Raw genomic sequence first — 10773 nt, 5'->3', positions numbered from 1 at the left:
GGCGACACTGGGGTGACCGACAGGGGCGGCAGCGCCCATCCCCCACACCGCGGACCCGCCCAGGAAGCTGGCCTCTGCTGGCCAGGGTGACGGTGGCCTCTGGACTCTGTGCTAGGACAGCAGCCGAGGGGCGGGGCCGACTGCCCCACTGCGCCTCCCTGGGGCCAGCCCTGCGGGTAGAACCTGGTGCTGATGGCCAGGCGACCCCCTCCCACGCACGGCAGGAGCACGGGGGTCTCCACGCGGCGCCCGAGCGTCTGCTCTCACACAGCCGAGCGCTGGCCCTGCGGCTTCCCGTTTTGGTTTCAATGTCACCGTTTTCCGTGAGGAAAAAAAGACAATGCAGTGAGACTCAGGAAGACTTTCCACAGGCGCTCATCACGGGGTCAGCAACGCTCGGCCACGCCCTCCGCCCTCAGAGCCCCGGCCCCACGGCGCGGCTCCACCCCGAGGGACAGGCTCAGCCGGGCAGCACCCACACGCCCACCCTCCTCGGCCGATTCTCGCCCACAGCCGCTGGAAACGCCCGTTCTGTCCTGCACCCGCACGGCACGGCACCACGCTCTTCCACACACAGCACACGCATGGCACCCGCACCACGCTCTTCCACACACAGCACACGCATGGCACTTGCACCACGCTCTTCCACACGCGGCACAGGCATGGCACGCGCACCACGCTTCTCCACACGTGGCACACGCATGGCACTTGCACCACGCTTCTCCACACGTGGCACACGCATGGCACCCGCACCATACCCCTGTACAGCACACACATCACACACATCACAGGCCAATCCAGCTGCGAGTTTGCTGTGTGGGGACCCCCTTCAGGGCTGGCTGCTCTGCGTGCCGGCCGTGGCCACCGCTGGGACCCAGGCTCCGTCCCGACACACGTGCACAGAACGGCAGAGGGGTGCCCGCGCCCACACAGGGTTCTCATCGGTGTTCGGTTAAGAATTCCAAGTGCTTCCGAGGCAAACGCTGTCCATCCTCCTGCACACAGAGCCTCCTCCCTCCACAACTTCACCCGCCGTGGAACAACCTCAACACACCAGCCGCACGAGCCGCGGGACCCCTCCCTGTGCGTGGACGTCCTCCCAGGTCAGGGCCAACGGCACCCACCCAGGCCTCGCGTGTCAAATCAGGGAGTGGGTATTTCCACAATCGCTGGGATACAGAGCATATGCACTCAGAACGAGCGTGTGCACACACACACACGGCAATCAGAACGAGCGTGTGCACACACACACACAGGGCAAGAACGAGCGTGTGCACACACAGGGCAAGAACGAGCGTGTGCACACACACACCACACACACATGGCAATCAGAACAAGCGTGTACACACACACACACGGCAATCAGAACGAGCGTGTGCACACACAGGGCAAGAACGAGCGTGTGCACACACACACCACACACACATGGCAATCAGAACAAGCGTGTACACACACACACACGGCAATCAGAACGAGCGTGTGCACACACACACATGGCAATCAGAACGAGCGTGTGCACACACACACGGCAATCAGAACGAGCGTGTGCACACACACACACGGCAATCAGAACGAGCGTGTGCACACACACACGGCAATCAGAACGAGCGTGTGCACACACACACAGAGCAAGTGCACTGGCGTGTTGGGAGAGTGATGCTGGCCACACACAGCCCCGGGGCCGCCCGGCTTGAGCTCAGACACGCGTGTCCTGGAGATCACTAACGAGCGTGTCCTGGAGATCACTAACGAGTCCGCAGCTCGTGCGCGCCCCGCGCGTCCTCTCCGTGAGCAGCCGGCAGCCCTGGCTAGGTGAGCAGCTTCTTGTAGACGCTGTGGGCCAGGTGGCTGGAGCAGGTGTCCCCTTTGCTGGGCACCAGCTGCCCGCTGCTGTTGTAGCTGGCGCCGTCGGCGCTCTCTCTGCAGCACAGCAGGGCGCGCAGCTGCCGCTGGCACTCGGACGACGCGTAGTAGTAGACCAGCGGGTCCAGGCAGCAGCTCACGCTGCTCACGCACACGCACAGCAGGTAGGCGAAGTAGGCGGCCTCGGAGGCGGGCTCGCGGGACAGGGAGGCGTAGTGCGCCACCAGGAGCACGTTGGTGGGTCCGAAGCAGAGCAGGAAGATGCAGAAGACAGCGGCGGACAGCAGCAGCGCCCGGGACTTCCTGCCGCGGTTGGCCACGGCGGAGGAGCCGAGGCAGCGGATGATGGACACGTAGCAGGCGGTGGACACGAGCAGCGGCACGAAGAAGAAGACGGCCGAGAAGGCGGAGAAGTAGTGGGCGTAGAAGCCCTCGAGCAGCCCCTGGCTGAGCACGTCGTGGCACGTGGTGACGTTGAGCCCGGGGACCCAGACCGCCTGCTCCCGCAGGAGCAGCGGCACCACGCCGGCCAGGGCCGTGGCCCAGATGGCCAGGCAGGCGAAGGAGGCCCTGCCCAGCGTGCGCCAGGCCAGGGACCGCATGGGGTAGAGCACGGCCAGGAAGCGGTCCACGCTGATGGCCGTCATGAGCAGGACGGAGGCGTACATGTTGCAGTAGAAGGCCGCGGTGACGAGGCGGCACGTCCCCGAGCCGAACCGCCAGTCGCTGCCGGAGAAGTAGTAGCTGATCTTGAAGGGCAGCACGGCCGCGAACAGCACGTCGGCCGTGGCCAGGTGCAGCATGTACACCACGGCCGGCTTCTTGACCTTCATCCGCAGGAGGAACACGGCTATGGCCATGACGTTCAGGGGCAGGCTGACCACGAGGACGCCCGTGTAGACCGCGGGGATGAACAGCCTCAGCCAGGGGCCGCTCAGGTACCCGGCGGCCTCTGGGGAGATGGACACGGTCGGCGGCGGCGGCGGGCGGCTGTGGTTGGCGGGGCGCAGCCTGGCTTCAGCCAGCGCGCTCGCGTTCTGCTCCTGGTCCTCGTCGATGGGGAACGGCTCGAACCCGTGGTCGGACTCCCTGAGAAAGAAGGTCCGGGGACCCACGGTGTGGTTGGTTGCGCCGAATCCTGGAAAACGGAATTTAGAAGGTGAATGATTTCAAAGGGAAAAGAGGGGCCGGCGCTGTGCAGCGGGTGAAGCCACTGCCTATGCCGCCGGCATCCCAGATGAGCCCTGGGTCGGGTCCCGGCTGCTCCATTTCTGATCCAGCTCCCTGCCCATGCCCCTGGGAAAGCAGCCGGGGACGGACCAAGTGCTTGGGCCCCTGCCTGCCACGGGAGACCCGAGAGAAGCTCCTGGCTTCATCGGGCCCAGCCCCGGCCGGGCGGCCACGTGGGGAGCGACCCAGCGGGTGGAAGGGCTCGCTCTCATCTACCCAGGCTTCCCTGAGCCCACCGGGGTGTTGAGGGGCTCCTGCAGTTCTGGGGCTGCAGGCACACTCAGAGCAGGGCGCGGGGCTCCCAGGCCAGCAGCACCGGCCCCTGCACTCGTTTGATTACACAGCAGCTGTCCCAAGTGCCTCGCCACCTCTGGGTCCAAACCTCCATCCAACAGAGCCACAAGGTGCCGCCACCTCCGCCCCCCGCCTCCCCAGCTCTGTCCTAGCGACGAGTGCCTCCAGGCCACCCCGGGCCACCTGGGCTCTCTGGCGATTCACCAGACGTGGACAGAAGGCGCGTTCCTCCCTTGTCACCCTCCTCCCCTGCGAGGGCTCACGGGGAATAGCGGGCAGACGAGCGGCTGGGAGACACTGCCCCAGGGCACAGGGACGGGGTCTCTGCTGGGCCCTGGGTGCCGGGGGTGGGAAGCAGCTCCGGCGATGCTGGCCCCTCTCCTGCTGCAGGAGGCTGGACAGGAGCCGTGGACCTCACACCTCCGCCAGGGTCTGCAGCAGTGGAGCTGTGCCCAGGGGTGTCCAGGAGGGCGGAGGGCAGCAGCGCAGAGAGTGGGCAGCAGGGAGGCCCTCCCACATCCAGACCTCCGATGCAAGGAAGCCTCTGGACGCGCCTGCAGGGTCTGGGCTTGAGGCGGCGGGAGGGGAGGCTGGAGGAGGGGCGGTCTGGAGCCAGGGACGGGGTTCCTGTCTCAGCGCCCTGGCCTGGTCCTGTGACCGCATGGGGTCTCGCCCCACTTCCTGTCCTGAAGTTCAGAGTGCTGTGTCCCGTGTGCAATGGTGGCAGCTGCTCTCCGGGGCAGGGTGGGCAGAGCGCCCCTCCCACCCCAACCTCTGGGCAGGGGACAGGGGCTGCAGGCTGGCTCCAAACCCCAAAGGACCCGTGTCCACACAAACAGCAGCCGGCTCCTGGGGGTGGCCCCAGAGCGGGGATGGAAGTGCCGGCCCCACTCCACGCTCCATGTGTGCCATGCCCCACACCAGGTCCCACGTGCGCCCTGCCCCACGCCGGTCACTGCGTCCTTCCAATGCCCTAACAAACAGGCACCCACACGAGCAGCTTCCCTGGAGCGCTGTGAGCAGCTGGGGGTAGGGGGTGGGGGGGATGTGCCAGCTGCAGAGGTGCAGGCTCACAGCAGGCAGTGGGGGGGACGCCCCCAGCCGTGCACGCTGACTCGGCCCCAGGGGAGGGTGTCCCCAGCCTTACACGCTGACTTGGGGGGGCGTCCTCAGCCTTGCATGACTCGGCCCCAGGGGGAGGGCGCCCCCAGCTGAGCATGCACACTGACTCGGCCCCACCCAGGCAGGGTGCATGAGCCTTCAGCCGGGAGACCCCATCTGAAGCTGCCTCGGGGAGACGGTGCCTGGCCAAGGGCGGGCAGCCCACACACACCTGCACCAGCCGCGCAGGGTCTCAGCGGAGGCCCAGAGACAAAACCGTGGTTCCTATGGCCTGCAACAGCGTGCAACCCCAGGCACCACACAGCACGCTGGGATCCCAGGGGCGGAATGGCCAGAGGGAGCCCCGAGTCCCGGCCTCAATCACAGGGGTTTCAGAGAGGCACACGGGGTGGGAACCGCGAGGTACCACCTACTCCGGCTGGGTTCCCCCAGGAACAGGGGCGGAGTTGGCTCCTCTGCGGTCACACTCCATAAACAAAGTCCCGTGTCATGCACTCACACTCTCTCGGACATGGTGGGACCTGGGCACCGTACTCCAATGTCCCGATGCCCAGGACACAGGTCGCAGAGCACCTAGCCCAGAGACTCGGAGCTGCAGATCCGTTTCAAGTCTTGAGTTGCCCGAGGGTCGTTTCCTTCCCTTGAAGACACACCCTCCACACCCATCTCGAGTCCGCCGGCACCTCCCTGGTGCCTCAGCCAGCACAGTGAGCATGGGAGCCGAGAGGGAGGCCTGGCCACCACAGCACAGCCCCGCTCGGCCGACCTGTGCCGACGTCACACCCTGGAAACCCAGCGTCACAGCCCCGGGCCAGGAAGAACACAAACCCCCTGGTCGAATGTCACCGCCGAAGGCGTTACCCTTCCTCCCATCAGGGCTTGATATTCTGGTTTTTGTGAAATTAAAGAACGTCAGAAAAAAAAAAAAAAAAACAAAAACACCACACAGCAGCACCAAAGAAGGCTGCAAGCAAGCAAGGCGACTAGAACCGCCCCCAGCCGGCCTCTCGGGCTGAGGTTTCCGTGGGAGTCGCTGCCCTCCCCCCCCCCCGGCTCAGGGGTCAAGAGCTGCGGTCAGGGGCCCGTGCCCAGTGAGTCATTGTGCTTTGGCTGTTACTCTGCAGAAAGAGCAGTGCGGGTCCTCAAGTCAGCCGACCTGCCCTGCTGCAGCCTCCCGGCTTCTCCAAGCACCTCGGGGCCGCGGGACTGGATGACCACATGGGGCCGCGGGACTGGACGACCACACGGGGCCCCGGGACTGGACGACACGGGGCTGCGGGACTGGACGACCACAGGGCGCCCTCTTGGGCCATGCCTCTCCCGCCTGACCCTGGGAGCGAGTCCACGGCGGCCTCCCCCAGCCGCCAGCCGGCAGGACTCCGTGCTGCCCTGTGTGGCTCAAGCTGGGGGAATGAGCAGAGGCCCAGGGCCAGGCCCAGGTTCCCACAAAGGTTCCCAGGTTCCCAGCAAAGCGCACAGGACCCAGGGGTGCAGCCACGTCTTCAACAGCAGCAGAGCTAGGGTTCAACTTGAACGAGAGCAGACAGCTCCTCTCCAGGTCTCCCCCACGGCGCAGGGTGCATGAGCAGGGGGCTGGGTCGGCAGTGGAGCCGGGACTCGAGCCCAGACGCTGCAGTGTGGGACGTGGGAGGGCCCCGTCCCCTAGTGACTTCAGGTCATGCCGTTCGAGAGAGGGTCAGGTTCAAGAGCAGCGAGTGGACGAGCAGCGCCGCAGGGGCACAGAGGGTCACGCTGGCCGCAGGGTCACAGGAGGCCGCCGGGGGCCGCGCTGTGGCGCAGGGGGCGGGGCCTCTGCCTGCCGGGGTCCGGCTGCGGGCTGCCAGTCCTGGCTGCTCTGACCTGACCCCACTCCTGCTAACGCCGAGAAGCCCGCAGTGACGGCTCCAGCAGCCGCAGACCAGGATGGCGCTCCTGGATCTCGGCTTTGGCCTGGCTCAGCCCTGGCTGCTGCGGCCAGCAGATGGAAGATCTCTCTCTCTCTCTCTCTCTGTCTTATCAGTCTCTGTCTCTCTCTGCCTGTTTCTTACGAGACGCCAGGCAGAACCGAAGCTCGATGCTCAGTGCAGGGGGTCGGCTGCCTCCCGGGAACCTCCGTTCCCACAGGTCCCACGCTGGGCCCCGCACCCCTCCCTGTCCTGCTGCGGCCCCCGACCCGAGCGACCCACCAGGAGCAGCCCTGGGGCGGCTTCCTCCCAAAGCCGGGAGCCGGGGTTCTGCTGCCGCGGCACGGCTGTGAACCCCGGGGGCGACTTGGCAGGGGTTATGGAATCAGCTACAGCGACAGCAGGAACGCAGACTGTGTAGGATGTTCCGGGAGAGCACGCAGGGCAACTCCTGGGTGAGGGCCGTGGTGCCCTCGCTACCTGCGCAGCAACTCCATGGCTTCCAGTTCTCACTCGTGGTTTGCACAAGGGAAAACCGAAAACCGCCTCGGGACCCCAGCGCCGGGTCTCCAGCCTGTCACTGAACCAGGGGTCGCGGCACACGCCTCCTAAAGTTACAGACGCATCGTCATGAAAGTGACAGGAACCTCGCTCACTTCTCAGGGAGCTCCTTCTGCAGCACCCGCAGACGCCGCCTCGTCACCCGGCTCAGGGGGTCTCCGGGTCACGGGGTGGGGCGGGAGGGGGCCCAGCCGAGTTCACCCCAGAAAGAGCACGGCCACAGCGCCAGGTCTCCACTGCAGGGCTGCAGGTGGGAGTGAGTGGGAGACAGGCAGCGGGGAAGAAGCCACAAAGCAGGAGCAGGTGGGAAACGCCGCGCTGAACCTCAGCGGCACAGCCATGCATGCACCAGGGACCAGATCCCGGGGGGTTCTCCCGGTCACCCCCCAGAGTGACAGGCAGAGGCACCCCGCACACGCAGAGCAGAATGGGCGGTGCCAGGGCGCCCCAGGAAAGCTGAGGAACCAGCTCTCAGCAGGGCACTCCTGGGCGGGGCTAGCCAGTGGGCACCGGCACTCGGGACTGCCGGACAGAACCTGGCGTCTGCTCCGAGCCGAGCCCAGCTTTCAGAACCGGCAGGAGGAACCGAGTCCCCGCCTTAACCAGGCGATTCCAGAGGGAGCGGGTGGCGCCAGGCTGGAGAGAGCAGACAGCCGGCCACTTTGCCCTCAGCCTCCCTCCTGCCGCCCCCACCCCCCACTCCCTGCGAGGCTCCAGGCCCCGCGGACGCCGGCCAGTCCCTTTCTGCGCTGTCCGTCTCACGGAAGGAAGCAGGGGACGTGGCAGGACCCGGTCAGGGGCCCCGATCTTGCCCACCGCGTCTCCACCAGCCTGCGGGCTCCCCGACGGCCGCGCCGGGCTGCGGTCCTGGGACGCCCCAAAGGCCAAGTGTACACGGCGAGAGTGGGGCGCCCCCCACCCACGTCGTCCCCACCCGACCCGGGCCCCGACGGCTCCCGCGTCTGTCACAGCGCGCGGGCGTGACCGGCTGGACGCCCTGCCCGCAGCTCCGGAGCGCGGCCGAGCAAGCCGTCTGCCCTATTGACCTGGGCAGGCGGCCTGACCGGCGGGCGAGGCGTTCCAGCTGCGGGACGCCCCTGCCCCACCCTGCGCCCCCCCCCCCAGCCACGTCCGCGGGCACCGCGCGCAGGGCTCCGGCCTCAGCCACGCGCCGGGGGCTTCCGGGGCGCACTGCGGCCCCGGGGACCGGCCGGGCACCCTCGGGGCTGGACTCAGGGTCCGACCCGCTCCCGCCGCTCACCTGGGTCGCGGTGTGGGGCGCGGGCGCTCAGCAGAGGCCAGCACAGGCTGAGGCCGGCGGCGACCAGCAGCAGCCGCCGCGGCCCCATTGTCCCGAGTCGCGGCCGCTCTCCCGGGTCTGCGGGCGCGCGGGCACTGGCGGAGCTGGAGGGGCGGAGCCGGGGGCGGGCGCGGGGCCCAGAGGGCGGGGGAGACGCTGGGGGCGGGGCCTGGGGCGGGGCTACCGCGGGCGCACGGGCGGGGGTCCAGGGAGCCGCGGGGGGCGCACTCCTCTGCCTCCGCGCGGCGCGCGCCTGCCGCTCGCCCTGGGTCGCCACCTACCGAGACCGGCCGCTGCCTCCGGACCCAACCCCCGGCCCGCTCCGGCGCCCTTGACGCGCGCGGCCCTGGGGACCCAGACCGCGGGTTGCTGGCGCAGACGCGGCTCCGGTTCCGCAGCAGCGCCGTGTGTGCAGGGCTGCACGCGGCGAAGTGGACACGGTGCTCCCGAGCGTGCCGCCCGTCGGCTCATCTATTGTTCTATTGGTTATGGTGTTTCAACAATTCCTTCTTATTGATTTTAATTTTATTAGAAAGGCAGAGAGCGTGAGAGCGTCCATCTGCTGGTTCAGTCCCCAAATGGCCACCATAGCAGGGCTGGGCCAGAGAGAAGCCAGGAGCCAGGAGTTTCTTCCAGGTCTCCCGCGTGGGCACAGGAGCCCAAGGCCGTGGGCCATCTTCTACTGCCTTCCCAGCCCATAGCAGAGAGCTGGATGGGAAGTGGAGCAGCCAGGACTCGAACTGGCGCCCATGTGCGATGCGGCACTGCAAGCGGTGGCTTTACCCGCTACACCACAGCGCCGCCCCTCACACGGGTTGGCTACTTTCTTTAGTGTCACTCTTTAATCTTCTAACGTGAAGTGATGTGCACCCTGCTTGTCCACCGCAGCCACATTGTGCAGATTTTTAGACGCATACGGATGTAAGTTGGGCCTAAAGTTTGGTCAAGTTCATTAAGCCGTCGATCCATGGACTACTGGCAGGTTCCGAGAGGCATTTTCCCAGCACTTTCTGGCCCCGTGTGTGGTCTGTGGGTGACGCCTTCTCCTTCCCGTTCTGTCCCCATACTAGGAAGCCCCGGGGAGCCCGCGTGCTCTTGGGGGCCCGTGGGGGAACTGTGGTGTCTCCAGTGGCTCTGCCGCCATGCCAGCCCCCCGGGCCGCGCCTCGGCAGCAGCACTCCCCCAGGTGGAGCTGGGACCAGGGCGCTCGCTCGCTCCGCAGCTGTGTGCTGGGAAGAGCAGAACAGGCGGCGTTTAACTCCGCGTTCCGAGAACTGAAGTCCCCTGGGTTCCTGGGAGGGCAGCGTCCTGCGGGAGCCCGGTGCCGCTCATTGTGCTCGCTGGCTCTGCTCTGTGTCGCCGTCACCCAGGAGTGCGGGCCCCCGGGTGCCTGCTGCTGGCGGAGTTTGCACACAAACACGACAACGTCCTGAGCCGAGAGCTAACCCCAGGTGAGAGGAGGCAGTTCCCTCTGGCCGGTAAGTGGTCCCTGCGCCCCTGCCCAAGGCTCCCCAGAGTGTGCCCGCAGAACCTGTCCCTTCCGGCTGCAGACAGCGTGCTGAGACCGCAGCTCACACGAGGACAGCGGGTTCTCCTGGACGCAGGCGTGAGCTCCTCCACGCCAGCACAGACAGCACCGCAGTGGGCGGCCGTGCAGTGGCCCGCTGACCACCAGCAGGCCTGTCCCCGGCCTGTGCTGCACAAACCTGGACCGGCGTTCTGGACTCGGAAGTCAAGTTTGTCTCTCTGTTCCACCTGTCGTGCAATGGACAGACTCAGAGGCCACCCCTGGCGTGTGGGGTGCCCAGCAAGGCCATGCTCAGTGTCTGTGAAGAAAACGAAACTCCAAAACTTCCGTCCCCGCTGCATGCGATGAGCCGGCACCTCCGACGGACACATGCCAGCTGGGAGCTGCTGGCTGCTCATACGGTCACAGCGAGGCCGCACTGAGGGTCTCTCAGTGCTAGGACGTTCACACAGCGCTGCCGAGGACCGATGACCTCCTCCTGCGCCCGCCCCCTGCCAGAGGCCACGGCCAGGCCCTGGGCTCAGAGCTCCAGAAACCCAGCTTTGGGCCCTGGAGCACAGACGGCTGCTTTAATGGAGTCCTGAGTTTAGCTGAGCGAGACACACAGTCGGCTGAGGCACGGCCAGCCTGCTCCATCCGCCTGCTCCCATGGCCAAAGTCCTACACGTTACGTCATGAATCACGCCTCTTGTCATGCCCACACGCATGGCAGCCCCCAGGCCCCACCCCCACACGCATGGCGGCTACCAGGACGTAGCCCGCTGACTTGGACTCCCAGATTGCTCAGCGGGTTAAAAGCAAATACATAAGTGAACCCCTCACCCCGTGGTGAGACAGCCCAGAGCTCAGTGGGTGGGGCGGGGTCGGGGGGTCGGATGGCTGCCTCCTAGGAGTGCTGGGGCCGGGGCTCCCCGGCTGTCTGCTCTACCCGAGCTGATGTCGGTCAGCTTTTCCCTTCTACAGCCCAACAC

At 66.7% G+C, this 10773-nt stretch overlaps 1 protein-coding gene across 1 annotated transcript; it reads right to left on the bottom strand.

The window, feature by feature from the left end:
• Positions 1 to 346: 346 nt before the first annotated feature.
• Positions 347 to 8395, bottom strand: F2R (coagulation factor II thrombin receptor). Its single transcript, XM_051838682.2, has 2 exons — positions 8236 to 8395; positions 347 to 3001 (listed from the first exon to the last, which is right to left on the bottom strand). The coding sequence occupies exons 1-2, from the start codon at positions 8321 to 8323 to the stop codon at positions 1809 to 1811; spliced, it is 1281 nt and encodes a 426-aa protein (XP_051694642.1). The 5' UTR covers positions 8324 to 8395; the 3' UTR covers positions 347 to 1808.
• Positions 8396 to 10773: the final 2378 nt, after the last annotated feature.

The sequence above is a fragment of the Oryctolagus cuniculus genome, chromosome 14 (genome assembly GCF_964237555.1).
Source record: "Oryctolagus cuniculus chromosome 14, mOryCun1.1, whole genome shotgun sequence".
Taxonomy (NCBI): Eukaryota; Metazoa; Chordata; class Mammalia; order Lagomorpha; family Leporidae; genus Oryctolagus; species Oryctolagus cuniculus.
Note: the sequence above shows the minus strand (reverse complement) of the source record. Positions and strands in the feature narration are given on the sequence as shown.

Excerpts from the sequence above, each read along its gene's own strand:
- F2R (XM_051838682.2), bottom strand. The coding sequence starts at position 8,323 with ATGGGGCCGCGGCGGCTGCTGCTGGTCGCCGCCGGCCTCAGCCTGTGC. Across the intron at positions 3,002-8,235 it reads CGCCCCACACCGCGACCCAG|GATTCGGCGCAACCAACCAC; the intron begins GTGAGCGGCGGG and ends TCCGTTTTCCAG.